Source organism: Tetranychus urticae, chromosome 1 (assembly GCF_039701765.1).
Source record: "Tetranychus urticae isolate SD_2017Ah chromosome 1, NJAU_TeUrti_SD_1.0, whole genome shotgun sequence".
NCBI lineage: Eukaryota > Metazoa > Arthropoda > Arachnida > Trombidiformes > Tetranychidae > Tetranychus > Tetranychus urticae.
The window spans coordinates 10,407,386-10,435,343 of NC_142958.1; the positions used below are offsets into that span (position 1 = coordinate 10,407,386).

Below are 27,958 nucleotides of genomic sequence, written 5' to 3' on the forward strand. Positions count from 1 at the left end.
ATGATGTCAAATCACAATGAAAATCAACAAAAAATCAACTGTTTGAATACCGAGGAATTGCAAATACATTTATTAATCAGGAGCCCTGTTTGACTTTACTGGTTTCTGGCTTTTCCTGGTCTAAATTTTTACACCTTGTCTACCCATTTTCGGGTGCAGACAGTTTAAACTATCCGATAATTAAGAGCCGAGATTCGAAAAGCTGTGGACAATCCGATGGATCTACTGAAAAAACATTTGCCATCAAAAAAAGCAAATCGTCAAAATGCAATCATCCAATAATATTTAAATATCAGGTGTATCAACAAGTTGTGTCGTTTTTATTGACTATTTATCCAGTACATACAACATGCAATCTAATGCAATGTGATTATTGAAATGATGAATCAGAAATGAATGGATGAAATTGTTACAGAATCAAGAAGATGATGAACTAATAATTGTGATGAGGGAGGAAGAATGGTGAGGGGAGGATCAGGATGACATGAAGAAAGGTGAATAAGACAGTTGATGGTGAAGGTTGAAGATGAAGATGAAGATGAAGAGCCCCGGGAGCATGAAATAAAGACTGAGGGAGTCAATGAAAGGAAAGAGGATAAGTAGGTTGTTAAGAAGGTAATTCAAGTTCAGTTTGCCAGTTCACTCTTACGGAGTTATGTAGGTATTTTATTTGTGTTAAGTGATAAGTGTTTATGTACAACTTGAAGACCAAAGGATAACGTGATAAAATTAAGCAAAGTTTCTTCTTCTTCCTCTTCACCTTCATCATCCTCATCATTTATCACCACTTTGTCCTTTCAATTTAATATTATCAAACATATCCATTCCATCGGCATCACAATCATCATCATCGCCTTCATCCACTCAAACAAGAGCATTTCTTGTCTCTTGTTTATCTCGTGATACAAACATTATTACAATTAATACCTAGTAAAGCCCAAAATAGCAACAATGATCCAGTGCAAAGTTAATCGGAAATCTTATTATCAACATTGGTCCTTAACTAGACCATCATCAATGTCCATTGTATTGTTATTAACTTTAGTTTTGCCAATAATTCATTGTAAGTTTAACCTTTTATTTCAAATTTTATCATTAATTGCTTTTCATCAAATTCAACTGATATTCATTTTAAAAAAAGACATTCTTTTCAAATTAAACTCTTGCTGTGCTTGTAATCTGGTGATTAGTGTTTCAGAATGCATTTCAGTTTGGATTAACTTTCCATTGAATAATATCGAAGCTTTCATCTGCAAACAAATCAATGATACAATTTAAATATTTATCTCATGCATAATTGAGTCATGATACATCAATTCTCATAATCTGCTACTTGACTTTAGACAATTGATTAACAAATAAACAAACCAAAGGTAAATATTTGCTTCAAATTTGAGTTTCAGGCTTGGAGAGTTACAAGGGATTTCATTCAGTTTTTTATCATTTGAGAAGCGCAGTGAGCTTTACAAAAAAACTTTGCAATTCAAAAGCTAATCGATAATCACTGATTTATTCAGCAACTATTTTCAAAGCGAACTTGTTCAACTCTTCGAATTTTAATTCACCTTTCAGTTAGAAAATGATGAACCTGAAGTTGAGTTACTTTTGTGCAATTGTCACATCAGTAGACAAATCAACATAGTTATTGAGATGAGAAAACTGAATTAAGGAACTGATGAAAATCGTTGACAACTCTTTACAATGTAAAGTTTACATTGATATTGAATTGATTTTGAATTTGAATTTGATAACAAGTATAATCATCATGTTGATCATTTTCAGTCTCATCCTCTTTTGTCAGAATTTGATTTTGATAACAAAAGGTCGATTCTTATTGATTAATCTTGTTTCACTTCCTGTCATCATTCTCAGCCTTTCTTCTTCCTTATCAGATAATATCATATTCATTTTGACTACAAAGTAGACATTCAATTGAATTTGCTCAGAATAATTATATTTGCAACAAATATATTCAATTTGTCAACATTTGTCAAGCGAGTCTCGTTGCTGTTTATTGTTCAGTCCTTTTACTGATTCCCAGCATTTGTAGGAATTTTGATAAACTTTAATGATGAGTAAAATTGTAAAGTTTTATAATAGCTTTTCCATTGTAATCTTGTGAAGTCTTATGTTGGTCAACTTTTAATCTTCACGGTCAATCATAATGAATGCTTTTTTTGCCATAATTTACAGTTAAATGATAGTTTTGTTGTCTTTACGTTATCATCTGTTGACCATCTTCATCTCTCTCCCACTAAACGATGACACTCCTTTTCTTCATGCCTTATGAAATAGTAAAACGATGAAGATGATAAACAAGATGAAAACAAGTAAAGCATTAAACACGCACAAGAAAACCCTGAACCGAGCATAAATCATAATAATAACAAATGTGAATAAGTAGACACATCCAAGTGACCTCTTTATATGCTATGAAATTTACCTGCGATAATAAAACAATCCTGTTCTGTCCAGCTCTTCTCTCTCTCTCTCTCCCCTTCTCTTCACCTTACCTTGCATTAAAGGTCAAAATTATTACCTTACTTGCTTATTATTTGCTCGTTGTTGTTTACATGTTACAACAAAACAAGACTATTTGGCCCGGGTAACCCCAATATTTTTTGGTGGTTTCCTTTTTGTCTTAGTGATGAGGTAAGTTTTCAGTGTGAATGTGTGTGAATGAAGGTGTGAGTGAATGCATATGCTTTTGTTGAACTGTTTTGTTTGATGAACATGATGATGTAAATGATGATGAACAACAAAAGTTAATACTGTTTAACTTCCGTCTTGTTCATTTCCTTTTTTGTTTTCTTTTCATTTAACAGGTAAAAACAAAAAATGATCAAATTCCTGTTTACCATTTGTTTGTTGTTTTTCACTGTTTCTTGTCTTCGATCAGGTTAAACAATAAGAATACAATTTCATTGAAATGCCTCTTTTAATAGTCTTTCTTTTCACCTGATTGCTTAATTGAATTCTGGTAGAAGCGAATTGATTGCTTGCAAGAAATCCGGTAAATGTAACTGTTGAACGTAATTTCAATAATTTTCATCACCAATCTTGACTTGACTTCAAAAAATAGAGAAAATATTGCTTCTCCAATGTTGACTGGTCAATCAGGAATAACACTTAATGATACAGTTCTAGTTCTGCTTCTCTAGTTACCTCAAGTTATTGCAAATAAATATATATCTTGTATCAGTTACCCTCTTTTTCAGGAGAAAATGAACAAAATAAAAAATGAAATTCTAATGCAGAAAAGTTGATGATTATAAGTTGACAATGTTGTTATTTTCACAGTTGACAAGCAATCAACTACACCTAGGTTAGATTAGATTAGGTTAGGATAGATTCATAAAAGTGCACTTTTAGTTAGACGATAAAAATATTATCCCATGCTAAGTTTCCAAGTTGATCATGGTTCATTGTCACCATTATCACTGGTATATTATGCTTGGAACTGAAAAAAAAGTTGTGACCAATTTTTTGCTTTCACTATTCACTTACTTGTTGCAAGTGAATAAAAAAAACATTTTATGCCTAATGAAAGGTGAGAGACCTTTTCTCGGTCAATACACAACTTTGGCATAACATGCGACTCAGGCAAACCATCTCATCATCATAATTAACTATCTTTCCTCTTTTCCCATAAATTAGTTATTCTCAGGTAGATTGTTGATTATTAAAAATACAACAGCAAAAGTCTATTTTTTCACACAAGAATCATTTCCAATAATAAATGTTTTGCCAAATCAATTGCACAAACTCAGTCATTCAGTCACTTTGGGAACTCAGTTTGTAATCTTTTCAATAATCATGGTGACATTTCCCTAAAAATGTCAGATATTAAATGATAATAAGTTCATGTTTTTGGCTGAGATTTGAGTCATTAGACGTTCATTAGGATTACTTCATTTGATCATCAATTTCACCAGTTATTCATTTCTGGTCACAACAAACTGTGATTCTTCAATGCAAAGAAACTGAATAATCGTGCCTTTGATTTGCTGAGTGCAAATGGCGAAGAAAAACAATTTAAATTTTGAATGCAACACAGGGCCAATAGGTTGAGTCTTTTAACCATCAATTGATAATAGATGGTTGTTTTTAGGGTTGAAAGGAGTGAAAAGTCTCATTAGCGTTGCTTATCTCTTTTAAAATCTTGTGATTCTCTTCAGCACGTTGTACCATTTATCTATTGTAATGAAAATGATTCTGACTTTTATTCATCATTTGCACTTGCTTAGTTTCACCCTTAATCATCATAATTATTCAAGTTTCTCTTTCTTTTGCTGGAGAAAAGGAAACAATTTTTCATAATCAATTTTCATTTTGGTGATAATTTGCTCTCATCAAATATCAACTTGTTGTGCAAATAGAAACCAAATGATTTATTATGATAATAGCAGCTTCGTCAAGTGTAACATATAAATCAACCCAAATTAGCTCAACAATTTGTTTGAATTAGCCAATTAAATGATTATTATAAACCCACTGGACTTGCCTGGACGATGTTTGATCAAGATTGAAAAATGTGTTAATTTCAATTAAATCCAATTAGTCTATTCAAATGTTGGGTTATGTTGTTAATGCAAGTCCATTAAAGTGAAGAGCAAAAAGCATCAATCATTTTACAAGTTATTAAGCTAATCAAGTCCAAGCAACAAACCCTTTGAGTAAAGTAAAGCAAAATATTCAATTCTTAAAATCACTTTTCTGCTGTTGATCAAGTTTCTCAAGTTAACCTTTGCTTACAAAACTGGTAACACAGTGAATTCAAATTGCAATGACTACTCACCATTAGTCTACTTACTATTAGATGCAATGCTAATTGTTATTCCCAATGTGCTATTAGCATAGTCATTGGTGACAAAATGATTGCTATTGGTGTGTTATTCAGTGTTTATTGTTATTGCAATTTGATAATGAAGCAGTTTCAAGTCATTTAAGTGTTAATGCCAGAACCTTTGCCTTTGTGAAAAAACAAAACTAAACTAATGGCAACATTAACACAAATTCCCAACATTAACATTATTGACACCAATCTAGAGTTTAAAATCACGTTAAAATCTTACACCTTCAGTAATAGCAATGGTATGCTGAGTAATCAGAAAGGCAAGAAAAAGGAGGATAAATAAGATGATGATGATGATGATAATGGTGAAAGAGAGTCGTAATAATAAAATGAAAGGAAAATCTTTGTAGATACAAAATGAGGAGAAAAGGTGGCGAAGAAGAAAAGTCTTTATTCAAATGGACTCTTAACTATTGTATTTATGGTCGTAAGATGCGAAAATGATGATAATGTGAAGAGAAAGAAAGAAATGCGAAAAACAAGAAACCGGTCAACCTGTTCTCTTGGTGGGCTTCCATCAAAGAGAGTTACTCTTGGTTTATCCGAGTGGAAAGTTAATTATTTTTTTGGTTCAACTTGTTCCAAGAATAAGAATACGAAAAAATAGATTTGCTAAAATGGTGACATTTAAGCGCTTCTTAATGGAAGAAGATCAGAAGGAGGAGAAACAGAAAGGCAGCAAAAAGGCCAATGTTAAAATGATCATCTTTTCTTCAGGTGTCATTGGCCTGAGGTCGCTTTGGAACACATTTTTTTCTCCTGGATCAGGACAATCCTAGAAAAATCAACACCATCTTCTTCATGATGATGGGAACTTTTTGCAGAACAAAATAAATGAAATGTTCTTATTCCTTGTTCTTAGGACCAAATCTTTGACCAAAATTCCCATAAAATTGAACGCTTTTCTGTATTTGCAAAAGTTTCAATTTCTATCTATCAATGGCAATCTCTTCAATTATCACTTGAAATATCGATAAAAATTGAATATTTTTTATTCTTTACAATGATTCTATTGATGAAAATTGAACATTTGATTAAAGTTATTGAGTTCATTTTCAACCTTTATTTACCTTAATTAAAGCCTCCCACACGATGAATCCGAATTAATCTCAACTTTGAATCGCTCTTTAAGCAACCCTTTGAGAGATGATCGTGAGTTGTGAACATAAACATGTTATGAACATGATGATAGTTGGAATGGTTAGAGAGAGAGGAAATAGGTAATCTCCTATTGAGAAGATAATCCGAGTAAAAATGTTGAATTAATTTGGTGGTTTGAGCAATGATAATGCATAATAACACTTGAACAAATGTTGGTGCCTGTCTCCATCAAGTTCAAGGTTTCAACAGATTATCTGGATCAAGAATAATATCAATGAAATGGATAATTATCATGTGCTTTATGTTTGTTTATCATGTTATCAAAGAAAACTTGAAAACAAGTTTACCATTTGAACCGTTGTTTGAAAAGGTAAACCTTGCAAGTTGTGATTGTGATCAAACTGAAAATATCAATGGGTGATAATGAAGATGATTGAGAGATGGTCTAAAGAAATGAAATAACAACTTGAATAGCCATTTAAACTGAATTTCACCAATAATTAATTGCAAGTTGGACTCTTAATCAACTAAAATACGGATGAAATTGCTTCAATAAATGTTCAATGAACAGTTAAATGATTTCAAAGGCAAGTTTATATTTATAAATTGTTTACTGAAACATGAAAAGAATGTCTTTTTTTCGCTAAAATTATTGTTTCTTTGTTTTTTCACTTTCTTTTGTGTCCTTTTCCCATTTGAATGAACTTTGATTTGACATTGACCTTTATTGTCTTGTTGCTTTCACTTTAAAGTGATTGACCATATTCGCCTCATTAATGATTGACTTTGTTTCTTGTCATCTCTCCATTTTCCAGGTAAAATAAGCTTTGAAAAGATGACCAATCGAGATTATGCTGGATCAACTTACTTCACAATGAAAAATGCATCTTTATATGAATGTTTGGGTTGGTGTCGCGAAGAAGCTGATTGTACTTCAGCTTCATTTTCATTTGTTGTCAATCCCTTGGCATCGAATCAGGAAACCTCATGTCGACTACAGAATGAAACTTTATCAACCAAAGTAGCTCAATCATCCATAGGACCTCAACAAGGTGCCTCATCTTCATCAAGTAACCCACAGAAAGCCAATAATGCTTACTTCTTCTCTAAATTGCATTTAAGATCAGGTAAGTCAGAGAAGAAAAAATTCACAAGAAAAGTAAAAAAAGTGTTGAAGGGTGAGAACAGAGTTGGAAAAATGTTCTAAATGAGAGTCTATCTGAAAGCTTCATCAGACTAACCTGTTCCTCATCATCATCAACATCATCATCATTTAAACATCTTCAAGTCTTGCTCTTTAGTCTTCCTCACTGTTGATCATCTCCATTCAACTCGAGTCTTTTATTATGCTCTCAGTGCCAATGAAAAAAGATCAAAATAGCGTGACAAGTTAATCTAAATTGCAGTTGAAAACAATTTCTTTATTATCTTTAAATGATAGTTACAAATGATTCTGATAATCATGACGATAAAAATAAAACACATTGAACAAGATTAAAATTGAAGTTTTGTAGGAAAAAACGCAAGAAATTTTCATTTTCAGAGTTAATCAGGCAAATAATGCAAAAATATATTAATTATGAACTGAGCAAAACTATTGAGCATTGAATTGTGTTACCCTTCAATAGACTAAACTCTTTCACCTTTCTTGTCCTCAGATAATGTCTGTAATCGTCTTTGGACTTTTGAACGTTATCCCAATCGAGTACTTCGAGGCTTAGATAATGCAATCATTTACACTTCCAACAAAGAAGCCTGTTTAGCTGCTTGTCTCAACGAGGTAAGTAAATCACAAGTTGATCAACTAATGATATTCAATAATGTTAACGTTTTAATGAAACAAAATAACAGTTGATTGTGTTTAAATGGAAATGATTACATTAACTAATGATGAGTTAAATATAATAATGAAAAATGTTTCCATTTCAACACTTGAATGGATTGTGTGTTTATTGCTCTGTAATTTTAACTTTAATTTTGCACATCACTAGACTTTTAACATGCTTTAAACCGATTGTTAATTGAATAATTATACAAGCGTAACGGGTTAACTCACAATAGAGTTAATTGCTAAACTAATTGTTTGTTAACTTTTCAGTTCAAACATGAGCTTGTTTCACTATTTCATAGTTGCTCAGCAAATCCTATTCATGGACTTGAGCTTACAGCTGATGTGACAGGAAAAGAGATAAAAAGATGAGAATCAGATTCAAAATTTCTAAAGATGAAGTTTCTCAGCTAACAACCGTTACATATAATCAGCAAATAATCATCATGAAAATTGATATTTTTAACAGCTTCATGAGAAGATTGAAGAAGATTGGAAAAGGTAAACGAGATTCAAAGGCACAACCAGTGATTCAGTTTCAATTATTCACAAAAGTCTAAAAATATCATCTCATCAGATTAGCTTGTTATGCCAATTGAACATTTTTCATCTAATTGTAGCACTGCATGCCAATTGATTACAATTTTGTTTCCGTAATTTCAAAGCTCAACTATTAATGATTATCAAAATGTTGATCAATCTTTGAGTCGTCAGTGCAAGACATTGAGCCAGACAAGTTGAATTGAATGCAATTGTTATTGATTAAAATTAAAAAAAACCAAAGTAATGTTAACAAGGACAAAACAAGAACGGTTTTGTGGTTCATTTTAGGAGACAAATAAAAAAAACAGTTTTGATAGGAAACAATGAACTAAATTGTTCCCTTTGATTCCTTCTTCTTCATCTCTATTCACCCTGAAATTGAACTTTTACCTAACTTGAAATAGTTGACAGTCACAAGCATCTTACTGTCTACCTTGTCGTTACTTTTTTTTCCTTCTTCTGTCTCTCAAAATAATGTAAGCTATTTGTCTTTCTATCTCACTCTTTCCTTGTTCTGACTGATTCTTCATGTTGAAAACATGGGAAAACAAGGAATCGCTTTGATTCTTCTGGTTGTTCTTTGTAAATGAATGAACCTTGTTTCATAATCGGAACAAACTAACACCATTTATCAGTTCTGTGTGACATAACAATGAATCTGAAAGATTGTCTGAAAAAGGAAAAGAAAAGAAGAAGAAAAAAATTGTTTAAAAATAATTTCTTTTGTATTTCATTTTGCTTATTGTCAACCATTTATCGAATCAATGAAAGTATCAATAGACTGAATTATTGTGAAATAATGTCACTCTTTAACTAATCATCAAGTTGATTATTAAAGCAAGAAATCAAGTTCAATGGAGTTCATTAATAGATGCAAAAAAATGAGTGAAATCATTGAAAGGTTAAGGTCGCTACAAAAAGCTCAATTAACTGACGAATCGACATTGAAAGATAATCGCAGATCAATTGACAATTATCATTCACCAAACGAAGAAAATATTGAAATGTTGAGCAAAGTGCATTCAAGTTTATTCAACTTGATTGTTCCGCTTTCCTGTGTTGATGAAGAAAATAATAAAAAAGCAATAACATGAGTTTGCTATCCAAAAATGCGCAATAAAATGAACATAAATTGAAATTCATCTGAAAAACAGTAAATGACTTTGAATTTGCTTTTTATTCTCATTCGTTTCATTGTGATTCAAAATGAACCGATTCATTGGTTTAAACTCAATCATCGTTATTGCTTCCATTATTATCAGACTTATTCATTATATCAGCATAAATAACCTTGTCGAGTAAATTCCGTATAACAGTTAAGGTAACTGTGAGAGATTAATATTGAATTCTGGTCTCGTCATGAGATTAAAATTAGAGTTGACCTTAATTTTTCATTTCCTTTCAAGTCAATTAATATTCATCTGAAACGGAAGAAACCATGAAAAGTTTGTTGAAATCAATGTTTACAACTTAACATGATTAATTACAGTTTCATGATTAACTTGTTTGTTATTGAGTCAGTTGACCAATTAACATGTTGAAACAAAAATCAAAGCTTATCGTTAATCCTATTTTTGAGTTAATAAGTTAAGCACATTAACATTAAACGATTAAATGTTTAAACACAAATCTTGCAACTTTAATCATCCATTAATTCCTAATCCTGTTGCTGTCATTTATTACACTTGTACCGTAATACAAGACACTTAAAGGATAAATGGTTAACACGATATTCAGATTATCATAGATTATCATTAAGCAAAGGTTGACTTTTGTATCAAATAATTCAACAGTTTTCAGAGCTTTCATGAAATGTCCACAAAAATGATTTGATATTATTTTTGCAATAAAATTGACAAAGAATCGAGTTTCGTTTAATTGCTACAAGCTGAGCCCCCGATCATGGCTGATCGTAAATTTCTTTTCACTGAATACAATAAATTCAATCCACATTTAAAGACTCGAACTGTTGATGAAAAATCATTGTCAAAGAGAAAAACTAAAGAATTTTCGTTGATTTTGAGAGTTGTACAGTTACACAGTTACAGAGCACCAGATATTTAACTTACTCTTTGCTCGAAAGACAGTTTTACATAAACTCCTAGCCCAACAATAAACCATCAATCTGAATGAAAAAAAGTTTTTCTCCCAAAGTCAATAGTAAAAGATACGGATTCTGCATTTTTCCCCTACCCTGTTTAAACGCTGATTTCTCAGTAACCTGAATTCCGAGAAAGCTCTGACTATTTTTCGTAATTGAAGTTCAATCAGGGCTTTCATTCGATGTGAAAATTTTCTTTAGAACCCTTTTAGTTTGGTCACAATCTTCCCGCAAAAATTTCATAGTTTGACTTTATATTAGGGTGTCAAATATATTTTGCGGTTCACTATGAAAAAAAGATTTGATTGTGATCTTTTTTGGCTAAAACATTACTTAGCCTTAATTAATCAGTATAAAACAAAAAAAATCAAAATCGGACAAATATTCACAAAATTATTGCATTTTTACAGCTTTTTAAAGGGTACAAAAATCGACCAAAATTTTTTTTTTCACCAACTTTTTTCATCAAATTTTCTAGCGACGCGTCACAAAATTTTTAACCTCAGATTCTCAATACTTGCGAACCTAACCTAAGTACCTGATCTCATCTCTATGGACCTCAATCTATCTTAATTTTTAGAAAATTCATTCAAAGAAGACTAGGTCTATTCAGGAACAGAGGTCAAAATCAATTTTGTCGATTTTTTCGCTATAAATTTTCGGACGCTCACAAAAACGCCATCAATTATTCAATTTGGAAAATTGAAACGATATTTTAATACTTCGAGTCCATAATTTGATCTAATGAAATTTCAGTCAATTCTAAGCTAAACTTCATACCCAACCGCAAAACTTATTTGACACCCTAATATATTGTATAGATTATAACTTATTTTGTTTCATTGAATACTAATGAAGAAAAGGTTTGTTGTTATTATTGAATTGAATTTAACCTTGTTTTACATTTGATTATTAATTGTTGAATCTGAAAATTAATTAAATTTTTTATTTCTTGTGTAGGTTCGCTTCCTTTGCCGTTCAGTTGAATTCAATTATAAAAGCTTATCATGCCATTTATCTGAATATGATCGTCGATCTCCTGGTGCCTTTCCTGTTGATCTTATTGAAGCTCAAGGAGTTGATTATTTTGAAAATGCTTGTCTTCAAGGTAAGTTCACATCTAAAATTTAAATGTTCAATCATCTCTTGTGTTCAGTTAATTGGTTCAAGTTATCTAACTTTTTATTCTTACCATGCTATTGAGCTCATCAAGGATTAATATTGCCTTCGCTTTAAACTATTCGTCTCAACTTTAAGAATCTAATCTTGAAATTTTCCAATCAAATTGAGTTTACTTTTGTGATAAGAGCCCGTAGTTAGACAGTCGACCACAAAGGTGTTCACTAAGGAAGAGAACGAGACATTGTCTGAAAGAAACATCGAACTAAAGAAGCAAATTGTATTAAATGCAAAAGCCTTGCGATTTTTGGAAACTCTGATGCGTCGACATCGTTGTTATCATTTTACAGAAAAGTCTTTATTCCTGTGAATGAACTATTCAGCATATTAATATTGTATTACATAATTTTGTTAGTTGGGTCAGTGCATTGAGTATATTCATGATCAAGATTGGGATGAGCAGTTTAACATACAATTATTTTTATTACATTTGATGATAACAGTGATTTAACCTTCTCTTTAGTCAAACCAATTGATTAACATTTTACAATTTAGTTTATCTGATACTTTTAAGAGCGAAAGAAGCTTTTGATTAAATTTTTGACCATTTTAAGGAATCATCAAATCAATAGAGAAGATTTAGACAATCAAAGCATTTATTTGGCGCTGAAAAAGGGTCAAAAAGGTGGCCTGTTGTAGCCAACTAACTTGAATAATCATTAAAAGTATTAAAAGAGATTTTCATTGAAAATTGACTTTGATGACTTTAGACTGGCCATTTTAATGGTCACTAGCAAGTTTAGCATGTCTTGATGAAAAAGAAGCTTAAAGTCCAGTTGATTGTTACCATGAAAATGAGCAGCTTTTAAAAGAAAGCAACTCTCGTTTTTTCACAGCCATATGTATCCATTAATATACACAATATTAACCATTCATGCTCACTCATCTTGATAATAATAACCATCATCATCATCATCATCACCATCAACATCAACATCTTAATACATTTTGTTTGAATGAAGAAGAGACAAAAACTATCAACAAGTCAACATTTTAAAGTAGCTTTTTAAGGAATATCTTTTTTTCAAGGCTTGTAGATACTTTAGTAACCCTTGAAGACAAGAATTATTCTGAATGAAACGAACCGTTGAAAGATGAAACAACTTTACATACTCAACATCTTCTTGCTTCTTCAATCATCATCATCATCTCATCTTTTATCGTGCTTATACTTAGTGCTGCCAGGCGCGGAAATAATAAGCATACAGAGTTGTTTTCAATTGTATTTTTGTACTTGCAAAACATTCCCAATGAAATTTCCTTAAAATTTCCTGACTTTTTTTCCCTTTTCAATCTTATAATGATTATAATAATGATTATCACTCTTACCGTAAAACAATTGACTAATAATGAAGACAACCATTTAAACCTCATTTCTCATAGTCTATTAATCCGGTTCCCTCGGAGGTACCAATAGACCCAAGTAGAAACACCGTTACCTGTCTTGTTGATAATAGTTGATAATAAATAATTAGAACCTTTGAACCCATTGATTCTCAACTTATCAGCCATTTAACTGTTAACCAGCCAAAATTCAATTCCATTGATCATCAAGAGAAGAGTTTCTTTAAAGGAACATCAAAAATAACAAAAAAATTTTGAGCAATATTATACCTTTGTCAAGTACAGTTGAATGATTTTTTAGTTATTTTCACCATTTTTTTACTTGTTATTACGATCTTTATTCTGGCAACTTTATCATCAACTTGGATAATATCAGGTTGTTGATATTATTGATGTAACTAAAAAGGTAAACTCGGAAGAAGCGATTGCAATGAAAAATGGTTCCTTTAATTGGTATGTTACATGTTTAATGTTGCATTGTGGTGATGATAATGATTAATAAATGTGATAATTATGGTGAAATGATAAACTTGAACATGTATTATTTTCACATTAAAAGACTGAGCTTTTCATAGTTGCCTCAATAGCTATTATCTCTGTTGATTCATCTGATTGATCTAATCATGATGATTCTTGTACATTTGATTACTTTGTTTCTTTCAATTTGTTTTAAATTTAAAATTAACTGTCCATTGTAATTCAAATGAGAAGTCAATTGTTTCAAGTGTAATTAGTCCAGGTTCACATTGCCCTTAAAGTGATAACAATTAAATTTGATTCTTGTAATGACCATAAACACAGAATGTAAAACAATGAGTTGAAACAATTTCATTGTAATTAGGTTATTCTGTTAATTGTTAAGCTTCTCATCCCAACAGTCAACAGTTGATATTTGATTGATGAATTAAATAAGATTTGATGGATTTTATTGCTGTTGATCAATGAAAAGTAATTTGTTACAGGATCGTGGTTCACTGATTTCAAACTAATAATGGATCAGATTAGTGCTTCCGGAATCATGTTAATATTAATTAAGCATCTTTCCTTTTCAATTGTTATTACTTTGATTTTCATTTTTCAACATTAACCTTGCTCCATTGATTATCCAATTGATTGTTCAGTTACAGAGCAATTCCGCAAATGATAAGCCATCTTGCTTGTTTACTCATTCCCATGATTACCATAATTAATCTGGTTTCATTTCTGGTAAAGCATAATCAAGTTTACCTGAGAATCGGGTTAACTTGCTTTTGTAAACATTATTCCATATTTAATCTTTGGGTCAAAACAATTAACTTTAATCATGACTGAGCAACAAGAAAGAGATTAACACATAATTCTCAAGGAAATGATATTAAATTGAATTAAACTAATGATAATTTTATGCTTTTCTCAACAGCTGATGATATCTGTCAAGACCAACAGATTTATGATTATGCTAAATTGGGTTTACCATTGAACAAGATTGCCTATTTTGTTGAACAAAATTATTATCCAGACAAAGAGTTACTGGTAAGTAATCATGTTAATTGAAGAATCACTTTAAATCAAATAATCAGTTGATCAATTAGGTTTAGGTTAATGGTAAAATCGCCTTTCAACACAATTTAATAACAATAATAATCAACGGCATTTTCCTTTATATAATATCATATTCCATTGAAAAGGCCACAAAATTGAACATAATAGCCATTACTAAATTGGCCTTGTGATTACAAAAAGAAGCTCTACTTTGCTTCCGCATTTTCCTATTAAAGTAACCCTTCTTCACCTTCCCTCATAACGATGATGATCAATTAATGTTTATTTGTTGGATTGTGAGCCAGAAAAAAACGTCTTTTCTCGTTTTTTTTTCTTCTTCTAACCTTTTCTTCTGTATAATCAATATCTGATAAATGCTGTTATGTCGCCGTCATTATCGTTATTATTATCATCATTATTATTTTTATTACATTTTATGAAAACAGTGATCGTAACTTCAAGTTTAGACTAGTTGCTTAACTGAGCAACATTTATGTTTTACTTTAAGGCCGCATCGCAATCATGATAGTAATGATGATGATGATTGAAATAACAAGGAAGGGATTCAGTTTGCACTTAATTTGTTTACATTTTTTTCATTATCATTGAAAATGTTTATTGTTAGCAAAAATTGAATTGGATTGCATTAATTGAGATTTGCCGAAAACTAATGAATAATTTGTATGATCAACTTGATTATTTGGTCTAATTGACTTTGATTTTTCATTGCAACCAATCAACTCATCAACAGATACTTTCTCCGTCTTCGTGTGATTAATCATGGCGATACAACAAGTTGAATCACGACTTGAATTTAAATGAGCAAAGTTGCTTTAAATTTGATTATTTGTCTAATTGTCTTTAACATGTTCATTTACAGGTAAAATCTCAAAGTGGCTGCATCCGAGCCTGTGCCATTGAAAATGAATTCATTTGTCGTTCAATCCTTTATCGTCCAAGTTTCAAACAAGGTCAACCCAATTGTGCTCTTTACCATCTTGACCATAAAACTTTTCCCGACGGATCTGAAACCTTTTCATCGGCCAATAGTCCATTCCCATTATTTGATTCCGGTGACACAAGTTCAGTTTATCTGGAAGCCTCATGTACAAGTAAGTTACTTCATTTCTCTTTAAATTATGCCTCGCAATTGAGTCAATCAGAATTTAATATTTCATCTTCGAAGCCAATATTAAGATGAAGACTATTATTAGTCAATGATGTTGATTCATCATGTTGTCCTTATTTTGTCTATTTATCTACAAGACATGGCAAGAGAATAGCCAGGAAACTCCATTATTATGATGATACCTTTCATTTTATTCATTTTATTCATTATCATCATCATGTTACCTGCAAAAAAGAGGAGGACAGAGCGAGATAAATAAGAAAACATACAATTAGTATATTAGCCATGATGCATTGAATAAAAAAGGAGATTATTCTGAATGTCCTTTTAACACGCACTAGGAAGAAGAAATTGTTATGAAAATTGATGAAATTAGAAAAAAATTTTGTTTCAAATTCCATTTGACCAACGAAGCTGAAAAGGTTGAAAATGATGAGAGAAGCCGTTAGGTGAGTTAAATGGAAAATGAAAAGTTTATAAAAAGAGAAATGATGAAAATGGTGAAAAATTGATTAAAAGAGTAACCTTTTTGATAGTTGATTGTGTCTGTGTGAACACTATTTCAATGGACCAATGTGTTTATTTGTTGAGATAAATTGAGATTGGCACCTTACAGCATGGAGTCGCTCCTCTTGGCACTTCCTTGTTGAAACTTTTATTCCTCTTTAAGGCTGAGAAAAGTTCTTTGCTAATTGGTTCCTCTTCATTTTTTTTCTCTTCTCTTCATGTTTATATTTTGATATTGACTGCTCCAGATGATTCAGTACCGGTTCCTCCACCCCCTCCACCACCTTCTTCATCCGGTCCATCGCATCAACAAACCACAACATTGAATGGTAAACCTTCCGTCATTCCAGCCTCAACACAACCACCAATTTCATCTACTCTTCCGGTTCGTGATGAAACCAAAATGGATCCATCCTGTGATGCTCTTGGAGTTTGTTATGATGTTACTCTCAAGTGCACCGATACAAGAATAATTGTCAATGTTCGAACTTCAAGGCCTTTCCATGGACGAATCTACGCATTGGGCCGAAGTGAAACTTGCAATGCTCATATTCGCAATAGTCAACAGTTTCAATTGGACATGTCATTGATTGGTCAAGATTGTAATACTCAGTCATTGGTAAGTTCATTTTTCAATGTTGGTTAATCAATAATCAGAATGCATAATCAAAGAATGTTAATTTACTCATTATTCAGTATATTGGGCGACAATTAGCTTTCATTCCTATCAAATGTAATCTTCAATCAATTTCCATCTTCCACCCACTTCTCTTCATCATCTGCATCCTTTTGTTATTACCAAGTTATAGTCACAAGTGTTCAATAGAAGCTGCCAATATCATTCATTTCTAACATGATGAATGACCACTTAATCTTATTTCTCTTATTCTTTTAAAGCTGACCCAATGCCATTCATACCGATTCTCAGGTACAGGTTGATACCACAATTTCCTGCCGCAATTAACAGCAATTCGTATTGTTTAGAGATTAGCCATCAAAAACTCTTCCTTAACCTGAGCAAGATTCATTTTTTGCTTGTATCGGTTTTGTTTGTAGCTCAATACATTTTACCTACAAACACTTTGATGTTACATGATGAACATATAAAAACAGCTTTAATCAGGCTTGAATAACTTCAGGAGAGTTGAGACCGAACCAATCAAAACAACGGTTTTCTTCATTTAAGTGATTCGGTGTTATATTGATCTCAAGATTCTACTCCTTTTTTTCATCGCCATTCCTCATTTATTGATTAGATTAGGTTAAGTCAGTTGTTGGCCGATTTCTTGATTCTCGGTAATCATCTAATGCTTCTGTGAATCAGTTTAAATCCGGTAATTGCAAGAGAAGTGAACTCAATCAAATATTACATTTGCTTTATTGTAGATTAACCTTCCTATTCAGTTCATTTTTATCTGAATGTCTATTTGAGCGGCCAGTTTCTAGCAGTAAAGGGTTAGAGTACAATTAAGCCAACGAATTCAGACCTTGACAGTAAATCAACACTAGGAATTTATTCTGAACAAGACTAGACTTTTACCTTTGAAAAATGCATTTCTATTTTTGTTTTTTATTTCATTTGGACATTTCTGTCAAGATTTATCAAGTTTGCTCAATTCAACTTAAACCGCATAAATTAGTGATAACTCAACTATTGTTAATCGTCTTTTTTCATGAGTAAAGTTGGCATTGGCCTAATTTGATGATATACTAAGGTCAACAGGCCTTTATTAAGTCAAAGATTAAGATGTTGGAGACTTCCTTGTTGCTATTAACAGTCTTTGTTGTATGCATACACCTTAACCTACTACCGGATAATTACTGTCTCTAATTGAGATAATTAATTTTTCATGACAGTTATCTTTTTTTAAAGGGCTATTTCCTCTTTCTTTTGTCTTTTGGGAATCAATTTCACTGAGATACTGAGTAGTTCATTCCAGATTTAATCAAGATTTCAATTTTGATTATGATTGTTCACAGCATATTGTCATCTTTTCAACAAAACACTTGACTCTTGACTAATTAATTTAGATTTGTTTTGTTTGAATGTATAATGATGTTATTTTGGTTTAAAACGGTGATGTAGGCAATGCCAATGATCTCTAGTTTTTTGGATGATATACAATGAAACAGTAGAGTGACTCTTGATTAGTAATTAAACTTGTTTCTTCCAATGAACATAGTTGTACACTTGATCAACTTCTGTTCTCAGTAATGGTAAAGAGCATTGCCAGTAATTAGAAACCCGAATTACGGTAATAAACCAAACTAAATTACATAGAATGAAAATGTGTGATATTTTACTGATATGCCAATGGATCAGTATGGTAGTCCCAAATTTTTCAAATTGACAGACAATTACTCTTAAAACCAGTTTCATGTGCAGTCAATACTAAAGGATTCAATTGATTTTACTTTTTAAACTGCAACTATAGAAGGCATATGATTACAATCCCCCTCTGCCAACAGCAAACATATCGGATTACAATTCAAATTTCATTCCAATAATGGCAGAAACATTGATCCGTTTGCTTAGCATGATTCAAAGTTTTATTGATTGTTGATTTTTTAGTTGATAAGAGAGTCAACATTTCAAGTTTTGCGCCACTGCAGAGTTGAGTAAATCAGCTGATCAAACACTTGATATGCAAAAAAGTAATTCACAGCTGGAAGTCAAATTGATTTCAAGAGTCTCAATTTTAATTGTTTCTTTTCAATTTTTGTTCTTTTAGTCTGGTGTATATACCAACACAGTAGTCCTTCAACACCACAATGTAGTTCTCACCAAAGCTGACAAAGTGTATCATGTGAGATGCACTTATGAAACAACCTCGAGAAATGTATCTTTTGGTATGATGCCAGTCAGGTAAATACAATTTTATTTATTTTTCCTTAACTCAATTCATTGAACTACAACCGATTCTTGACTCTATAAATTAGTGTCTCATTTAGAGAAAGTATATTGATCAATTAATCATCTAAAATTTGTAAATTTTACAGAGATCCTGATACCTTACAAATTACTTCGTCACCTGAAGCTCCATTACCAAAAATCTTAATCTATGGCTCCGATGGAAGGGAAGCATCGACTGTTAGAATTGGTGACAGATTAACATTCAGAATTCAAATTCCTGAAAGTACGCCTTATGGTATATTTGCTCGAAGCTGTGTGGCTATGGCCAAGGATGCTAGAAGTACCTTTGAGATTATTGATGATCATGGGTAAATATACATGAGTTTATTTCAATAATTGGACGACTCTTGTTAAAATTGGAAGATGCATTTATTGAAATAATTTATGTTATTGTTACTTGAATTACATTCTATTCTTTTCCTGTTCACCTTAGATGTCCTGTTGATAATTCCATTTTCCCAAGCTTTATGGAGAACGGAAATGCTTTGGAAAGCAACTACGAAGCCTTCCGTTTCACCGAGTCATACGGAGTAATCTTTCAGTGCAACGTTAAATATTGTATTGGCAAATGTGAACCAGTAAGTTAATTTGCAGTAATTTTGTTTCTTTTTTTTGTTATTCATGTCTGTTAATAAACCATTATTCATGGGAAATGAGTAGAGAACAGTCTTCTATGAAATCAATTATAATCAGGACACTTTTGAAAGAAAGAAAACAACATTAACAGCTGTGTAACTGTTTATTCGCTATTTAACTTGTTTTGTCATCTATTGAAAAGCAAAACATTCTTGGTAACAATTACTTAAATTATCATCGTCACTTTTTTCAATTTTTTAGGTAATATGCACTGCTGGTCGGGAAGAAATGGCATCTTGGGGAAGGAAGCGTCGGTCAGCGCATTATGAAACAGACGATGAGATGACCCTAAGCCGTGAAATTCTTGTTTTAGATTTTAATGATGCTGATGCTGCTAGATCAACAATGGACCAATTAAATGCCAACGGTATGTTAATTGAGATTATCTTCTAGATTATATTCTAATTTATATTTTTGCTTTATTTTTATCACAGAATCATTTTATAAGGAATCAATAGCTAATATGGATCGATGTGCATCCCGAACTTCCTTGATGGCTTTAAGTGTAATAAGTGCTCTTCTTCTAGTGATGTATGTCTGTACAGTGGCTTATTTCACCGCACATCGACGAATGAAATTACCAACAAAAGTTACTCTTCGTTGATTAGTTAAATTTTTTTACATTAATATTTACATAATTACCGATGGGTAAACTGAAAGAAAACAAAACCTGCAAACTGTGAATTTCTTAATCTTCTAATCTACCTTCTTAATTCCTCTCTTCTCCATTGATACCTCTCCATACTATTTTTGCTCATCATTTTCATCACTCCAAAAAATCTAACCCACCTTTATCATAGTAATTATAAAACGTCAAAACTAAAGAACAAACATTAAATTAAACAGTAAGAAGAAAGGACAACTAATGAAATCAAATACACTTGTTAGTGTTGGTTTCTTAAACACTCAACTAAACCCACCTAACCTAACATTCTGTGTTTAATTTTTGTTTGTATTTTGACTTTTTTTCTTCCTATTTTGAGGTGATGAGAATGACCTGATCCCACCGTTTAAAATGGACAGGTCATGTGTCGAGAGACAAATGATTGTCTTTGTGATTTATTGCTTTCTCCCTTTCTCATCCTTCATATGATGATGTTTTCATTTGTCATCCCTTCTTCCCGTTTTCTTATTCAATTCTATCTTCCTCTAATTTATAATTCAACTTTGGGAATTTGTCTCGCTATCTTTCCCTTGAACTTGTCTTTTCTTTTCTTCTTTCATCTCTTTCACTTCACATCATCAGAGGTCAAAAAATGAATTAGTTTCTCTCTCAAAAGTTGACTTGGACTTGCAAACAATTCGTTATTTGCACTTATATTTTGGCCTTATTCCGATATAAAATAAATATTAAACTTATTTATCTGACCAAATAGAACCAGAAAACAATATTCTTGCAACAATCGGAATTTGACCAATCATTCTGAGTTAACTTTTGACCTAGCAACTTTTAAACCTCAATTCGTTCTAAGTCTGGTCAGTCTTGATCTTGATCATTTATTACAAAACTAATTGTTTTCAAATTTTCTCAATGTAAACAACTATGAGTTTGCAATGTTTTGCAAAACGAGACAGAAAATGTAAAGCTTATTTTTATTATTTCAAATGAATGAGCAGAAAATGATCATTATCCAGATTTGACCTGATACTTGATTAAATCTAATTGAATTGGTACTTATGACTGTCCAATCAACTGGCTGTAAAACATTATTGTTCATCAAAATTAATTTATTGAAATAAAATTGTATATGCATATTGAACTCAACTTTTCGTTTTGTTTTCTTCATTAACTGTCTTGACCACTATTACCATTATCAGTTATAAACCTTAAAACATTGCCTTCTTTGTCAACCTCTGTTTTCCTAGGCAAAGTTAATGACTAGTTGATCAATTATAACTAAATAGTTATCTGATAGCTGCTTACGGTTGGATACTGAGCAATCTCTGGTTATATGGGATTTTTTACTCAAAATAATAGGCAATACTTCATTGGATCTAATTTAATTTGAGTAATTTCAAAGGAATTAAGATTAACTTATTTTCACACAATCTAAATAAAATTAATTATGAAAGTATGAATCAATACCCATAATATTTAGCACCATGGGTTTGCTTATTGAATTTGCCTCATTCTTTGAATGTCTACCAAGTTAGTGATAAGCAAATTTCGGAGCAGAAAATTTTTGATAAACCCTTTTCTATTTTCATTTCTATATGAATGTGTAGATAAAATGGTTCAAAATTGAAAATGTGTAAGCATTGAAAACGATACGAATGAGTAAACCTGACGGAAGCTTCCAATCATCAAAACATAAATTTATTCATCGTTTGAATGGCATTCTTGGTTCCGTTGAAAAAACAACAAAATACAAGATAAGATGTTCATTTTTTGAATAAGAAGCTTGAAAATTATAATACCTTGACAAGGGTAAAGACGAGGGTTTCATTGCAAATTATACTGATCACAAAAATGCATAGTTGATGATGATGATGAGAAGCAAAAGTCATTTGACCATCAAGGCACGGGTCAATTGATATCAAAACGAGTTTATAAGTTAACCTCTTTTGCTACATCTTGAGTCGCTTGTTTGTCACTTTACCTGATTTTTTCTCACAATCAATTGAATGGTTTACTGGTTGATTGTTATTTGCCAGTTGAATCGGAAAAATCTCAGGACATGGCGGAAACATTGATGAATAATCATCATTCTCACAATCAAACACATATTTTGTGCAAAATCAACAATCAAAGACAAGGTACTTTAAAACCTTTTGGCAAATACAAAAAAATGGATTCAGTTGATGTAATAAACTGGGTTTTCTGTTATTTTTTGTACTTTTTTATAGCTCATGAACCCTTTCAAGCTACAGACTTCATATTTCAACAGTGACTTTCATGGGCGTAAGTATCATAAATTCAGAACTTCAATCACCGATCATTCGTTTCTGATAATCTTTCACTTAAAGTCTTTTGCTGCAAATGAGATCCATATCGACATAAAAATAACTATTGATAAGTTTGACTTGGGTTTCACGAATAAATGTTTGAATGTGATCCAGACGACTTTGAATGATATACTTCAATCTATTGGTCACTACAGTTCTAATGTGGACCACAATAGAAGCAGAATATTCATGTAACTATTTTTAATATACTTTTTGTTTCCATTTAATTTCTCTATTGTTAAATGCATTAACACAGCATGATACCAAGTGTCAATGAACCATTAGACTAACCACTTGTTAACTATTTAAATCGTATTTTCAGCTGTTTATTCCTGTTTGATTATTTCTTTGTTATTACATGAACTTCCTGGTTTTAGCGACTTACTAATGAAAGTTTATTTGTTTTTCAGGCAAATTTCATAGTAAATTATTTTTAATGAATCAGTGTTTCAAACAAAATTCAAGATGACTTTAATAGACATTGGAATGATTCAACAATAAATTGGGTTTACATACAGTTAATCACTTTAATTTGGTCTCTCTGGCTTCATAGTAATAGATTCTTGTGAAAACATAATTAGTGATATATTGATTAAGAGTTGGAGAGGCGTCCATTTCAGGATAACTTGCATTTACATTTGTTATAACAATCGATTTGGTCTCATTTGTGTGTTCTAACGATAAATTACAGGAATAAGTATAACAACCATTTAAAGATCACCATTGATTAACACAAATGATAATGATTGACATCGATATACTGTAATAGTAATAACATTAATAACATGTAAAATTGTGAATAGCAATCAAATATGGAAAAGGATTCATTCGTTTCTCGTTTTCATCCTCATGTTCATGCATTCAAAGAGTCAATATTTTACAGTCAGAATAGCTTGTGTTTCTGTACAATTACTGCAAGGTAAGGGCAGTCAATCAATAGCTTTCTAATTGAGTTCCCATTTAAAAGATAAATAAGTTCCTTTGAAATTGTTAGCTTTTGAGGGTGAAAATTGATTCAAATTGCGTTTATATTAGCGTTTGTCAATTGAAGCGAGTTAAGCAGATAATTATAAAATTAACTTTCCAATTTGGGAGAAAATATTTCAAGGTATTTGTGTGATTATAATTGACGGTAAAATAATTTTCATTATTATTTGCATAATCATCAGTAATGCTTTTCGATTACCAAAGATTCGTTAGCAATTGAGTCGACTTTTACATTCAAGCCAATTACTGATAAACTGCCAACAAAGAAAAGTCTAACAAAAATTATCTTAGCGTTATTTTATAATCACAACTTGAGGTTCTTTGAATGAGAACAAAATATGATAGGTTTTACTGCTATTTTGATCGACAAGATAATGTCCAATGTCCATCATTTTTTATCCTTTGAATCTGAATTATTCACCACTGATGGAGATGAAACTGGAGTTATATCATCTTGGAATAAAGGATTTTTCACTTCCATTTCGCCAGTTGAAGCTAATCCAGGACATTCATAAACAGTGTAATCGCCTTCTTCATTTTCTTCTTCCGAGTCAACATCAGATGCTGAAGTATGACGAGATGCCACAACCCTAATACATACACAAATGAAATGTTAAAGTTATTAGTTGATTTTAACTGATTCAAGTTCTATTCAACAGTTTATATTAATATTACTCATGCTTTGATATCATAAGTTGACTCACTTTTCAGAAGCAATCATTTGCTGTTTTTGGTGATGATAATGATACATTTGTGCACTTTGAGCCAGTTTTCGGTCTCCAACAGGCGAAATATTTCCAGAATTTGCTGATTCTTTTGTTATTGGACCAACGACGCCATATGCAGGGTAATCAACATCAGCAGCTGATTTGCTGTGCTGTTGGAATCGATAGAAACAGTAACCTGCACCAATTACAGCGAATATCGCAGCTCCACTCGAACCAACTACAATTGCTGTTAAAGAAAGAGTTGGTCATTAGTTAAATAAAATATTGGATAAAATATAAAGTGAACTTACCCACAAAGTAAAGGTCACTGAATGATGGTGATCCTGGCTTACTTGAATGAGGTTGATTTGTAGATCGATAAGGACTGAATAATGAGTTTGATTCATCAACAGATTCGACAGAAGCTTTCTTCATGTAAGCAATTCGTTGATAATTGAATGAAGATAAATTTGGTTGAACAGATTCCAACTTTGATGACTTAACATTAGAACTTTCAGTGTATGTTGGAACAATTTCATCGGAGCTTTTTGCATTTTCGTGCTTTTCGTTTCCAGTTTTTTGGGTGGAATTAGAAGATACTTTAAGCTGGTCATTTGTCCTAAAAGGGCATAAAAGACAAAAAAATATCAATTAGAAACACATTTCATAAGAAGTAGGTTGCGAATCAGATCGATACCGGCCACAATGAACCAGGGTATTTCTCAGGTTGATATCTATTACTTAAGCTTGATTACAAAAAAACATTTCTTTCAAAGTTTGAAATTCAAACGTTTTTTAAATGTAAATGCATTAAATGTTCATCTGCTCACCTCAAGTGTCCGTCTGATGTGTTTTGGTCTTTCTGATAGTGTTGAGGTTGATTGTTATTTGACTCTGAATCGTTTTCATACGAGTTTGGATTATTGAGAAAGCTGTAGCGATGATGATTCAAATAAATTGGTAACCTTTGATGGTTGACAAACTTAATTGGATTAATTGGTTGGTATCTTTGACTAATGAACGGTCCTTTGAATTGTCCATTTGAAAACCTTTTTTCAGTCGAATATTCGTCGTCAGAATATGTGTAATACCTTTTTGAGTTGTCCAGTTTGGAGAGTGGATAGCTTCGTATTATATCATTTGGTGTCATCAAACGCCATCGACCTGATGAAGCTGATGATAATGATGATAAACCTTTATTGAATAAATACAAATCTAGATTACTGTCAGATCGATACAAGTTTACTGAGTCAATTTGGTAAATTTAATTGAAAAATTTAATTGAAAGATTTTCTCTGGTAAATTGTAGTTCGATCTACAAAAATGTTCGAAACGGTGCCATCCGATAATTAAGGAAACCAATTCAAGTGTAAATTAAAAATGAAAATATTTACCTGAAGACAATCGTCTGAATCTTCCATCAACATTGAAATTGCTCAAGATAATTAAAAATATCGACAAGTATAACCAATTAAACATGTTTTATAAGCAACATGAAAATTCGGTGATTTGGCCTTTTTTTCATCAATGGGTCCAATGAACTCGTTGAAGTGTTTATTCAGATTCAACCTTTGACGATTAAACAATATAAAAAGTCGAGTTAAAACATAATCAGATAAATGTTTTGAACTGTTGAGTAGAAAAAAATAGATGACAATAATTAGTGTTGGCCATATTGGAATCAAATGAAACTCTTTTTTCTTTTCTCCTTAATATTCCATTAGAACTGAATAGATACAATTGACGTCATATTCTTGGTTGCAATTTGTGAACAGACTCAAAAGGAACCAAAACTATTGACGAAAGGAAACAAAATAATGAAAGAGACTAATAAAGGCTACTGTTACTAAGGGGTGATCAATAAAAAATGAGACTAATTTTAAACAATGATATTTAGGTTATTATTAGGTTTAATTTGTAAAATTTAGTTTTAATTTGATTATTGAGAATTATTAATTACTATTAGGCCAAACTAGCCCATAAATTTGATTTCAATCCTATTTATTAAACGCTTAGAGTGAGCGGTGTAAATTTTTAGCAGTAAATTTCAAGGCATAAAATGTGTGCGCAATAAAAATGGCACTAACTTTAAATCCTTTTAATTAACGAATTAATTTGAATTGAACATTGTTTTTGAGCGCGAATGCAAGAAAATGATATTCGAAATAATATGAGTGAGTTTCATTCCTTTCGATTGAATTTTTCCCCTGAAAAAGTGACCTCAAAGATGCAAAACTTGAAAAATTAAATTTTCATCGGTGAAAAAGGCCACTTTTTTAGGTGAAAAATTCAACCGAAAGGAATGAAACTCACTCACATAACTTCAAATATGATTCTCTTTTATTCGCACCCAAAAACAATGTTTAATTCAAATAAATTCGTTAATTAAAAGGATTTAAAGTTAGTGCCATTTTCTCTTGTATGCCTAATCTTATGTTAAAAGCCTGAACCGACAAAAATTTTTGCGCTTACTTTGAGCGTTGACTAAATGAGACTGAGGTCGAATATTTTGATCGAACTAGACATGGGCCTTTGCCAATTCTTAATAATTGAATTAAAACTAAATTTAATAAAATAAACCTAATAATTACCTAAATATCATTGTTTAAAGTTAGTCTCATTTTTTATTGATCACCCCTTAGAACAGACTCAATAGCAGAAACCTCCTCGAAGCTTGAAATCAGAATTGAGTTCTTTCATGATCATCGCCATTTCCAAAATAAACTCGTCTTGAGTATCCACCGTGCTGCCAATAATGACATGAAACGTTTCTAAAATGGAATCACAGATCAGCTTTTCGTTTTTTTCATTAGATTTTTTATGATGAGAAAAGTCAATCCAATATCTTTTATTTGTTACTTTAATAAGCACGGATAATGCACAGATGGTTTCAACAAGACGGTGAAGAAAAGTTCTGAAATCGCAATGGCTCAATTTAATATTGGTTAATAATTTTCAAAGTTTTTTAATTTAATTTCGGTGTTTTTGATTTTTAATTTGATAACTCATGTATTGCACAGAATTAAATAGCAATTAAGAATCCTCTCAAAATTTGCCAAATTTAAAAAATCAATTGTAAAAATTGTTTATCCGATTACCATGACTCTGTGACAATTAGAGGGGGGTTTGACTTTTTGACTTGTCTACTAAAGATCCTTTGGTTAATGGCATTGCATCAACTTGTCAACTGAATCTTTTATTCAAATATAGTCATCTATGCATCGTCTGAATGTTACTCAACCTCTCTGGCCTACAACAGACGGTGAAACAGCAATAATAGTTCGATTCGATCAGTCCGAAGCATTCATTGGACTCAAGTAAGACCCAGTTTCCCTATCAAATGAATTAATCTAGCGCATCTTGTAACATTATTAAAATAGATTCACAGATTTAAAGACTTTTGACCATCAAGGATTATCTGTTGTCCATCTCATCAACAATCTAAACTTATTTTGACCTGGAAATGCTAATTGTCTAAAAGATATCAAGGCAAATTAAGATAAATATACAATCGTCATCATCATCATGATCATCATCAAATTCACAGTTACATTAATATCTCAATTGACAAACATGGGAACAAGTGAAGAGAAGATTTAGTCACGATGAGTTTAAAATTGCTTCACAATCAACATATTAATTCATTTACATGTAATTGAC

General features: G+C 31.5%; 2 protein-coding genes across 2 annotated transcripts; one reads left to right on the forward strand and one right to left on the reverse strand.

The window, feature by feature from the left end:
* Positions 1-627: 627 nt before the first annotated feature.
* tyn (trynity) lies at positions 628-21,418 on the forward strand. The gene is made up of 12 exons (XM_015928205.3): positions 628-1,063; positions 6,772-7,083; positions 7,615-7,736; positions 11,389-11,536; positions 14,351-14,463; positions 15,353-15,584; positions 16,357-16,727; positions 18,841-18,974; positions 19,109-19,330; positions 19,456-19,600; positions 19,860-20,025; positions 20,093-21,418. Exons 1-12 carry the CDS (start codon positions 952-954, stop codon positions 20,260-20,262), a joined length of 2,247 nt encoding a protein of 748 aa, XP_015783691.1. The 5' UTR covers positions 628-951; the 3' UTR covers positions 20,263-21,418.
* Positions 21,419-23,051: 1,633 nt separating this feature from the next.
* LOC107361402 (uncharacterized) lies at positions 23,052-26,016 on the reverse strand. Its single transcript, XM_015928225.3, has 5 exons — positions 25,693-26,016; positions 25,129-25,492; positions 24,610-24,917; positions 24,296-24,545; positions 23,052-24,181 (listed from the first exon to the last, which is right to left on the reverse strand). Exons 1-5 carry the CDS (start codon positions 25,775-25,777, stop codon positions 23,980-23,982), a joined length of 1,209 nt encoding a protein of 402 aa, XP_015783711.1. The 5' UTR covers positions 25,778-26,016; the 3' UTR covers positions 23,052-23,979.
* Between the last annotated feature and the right edge of the window lie 1,942 nt (positions 26,017-27,958).

What these genes read in the sequence shown, in the direction of transcription:
- tyn (XM_015928205.3), top strand. Translation starts at nt 952, where the DNA reads ATGATCCAGTGCAAAGTTAATCGGAAATCTTATTATCAACATTGGTCC. An exon ending in GAGATTATTGATGATCATGG is followed by an intron (nt 19,331 to 19,455) that starts GTAAATATACAT and finishes TGTTCACCTTAG; the next exon opens with ATGTCCTGTTGATAATTCCA. An exon ending in GTATTGGCAAATGTGAACCA is followed by an intron (nt 19,601 to 19,859) that starts GTAAGTTAATTT and finishes TCAATTTTTTAG; the next exon opens with GTAATATGCACTGCTGGTCG.
- LOC107361402 (XM_015928225.3), bottom strand. Translation starts at nt 25,777, where the DNA reads ATGTTTAATTGGTTATACTTGTCGATATTTTTAATTATCTTGAGCAAT. An exon ending in ACATCAGACGGACACTTGAG is followed by an intron (nt 24,918 to 25,128) that starts GTGAGCAGATGA and finishes ATGCCCTTTTAG; the next exon opens with GACAAATGACCAGCTTAAAG. An exon ending in CAAATGATTGCTTCTGAAAA is followed by an intron (nt 24,182 to 24,295) that starts GTGAGTCAACTT and finishes TGTATGTATTAG; the next exon opens with GGTTGTGGCATCTCGTCATA.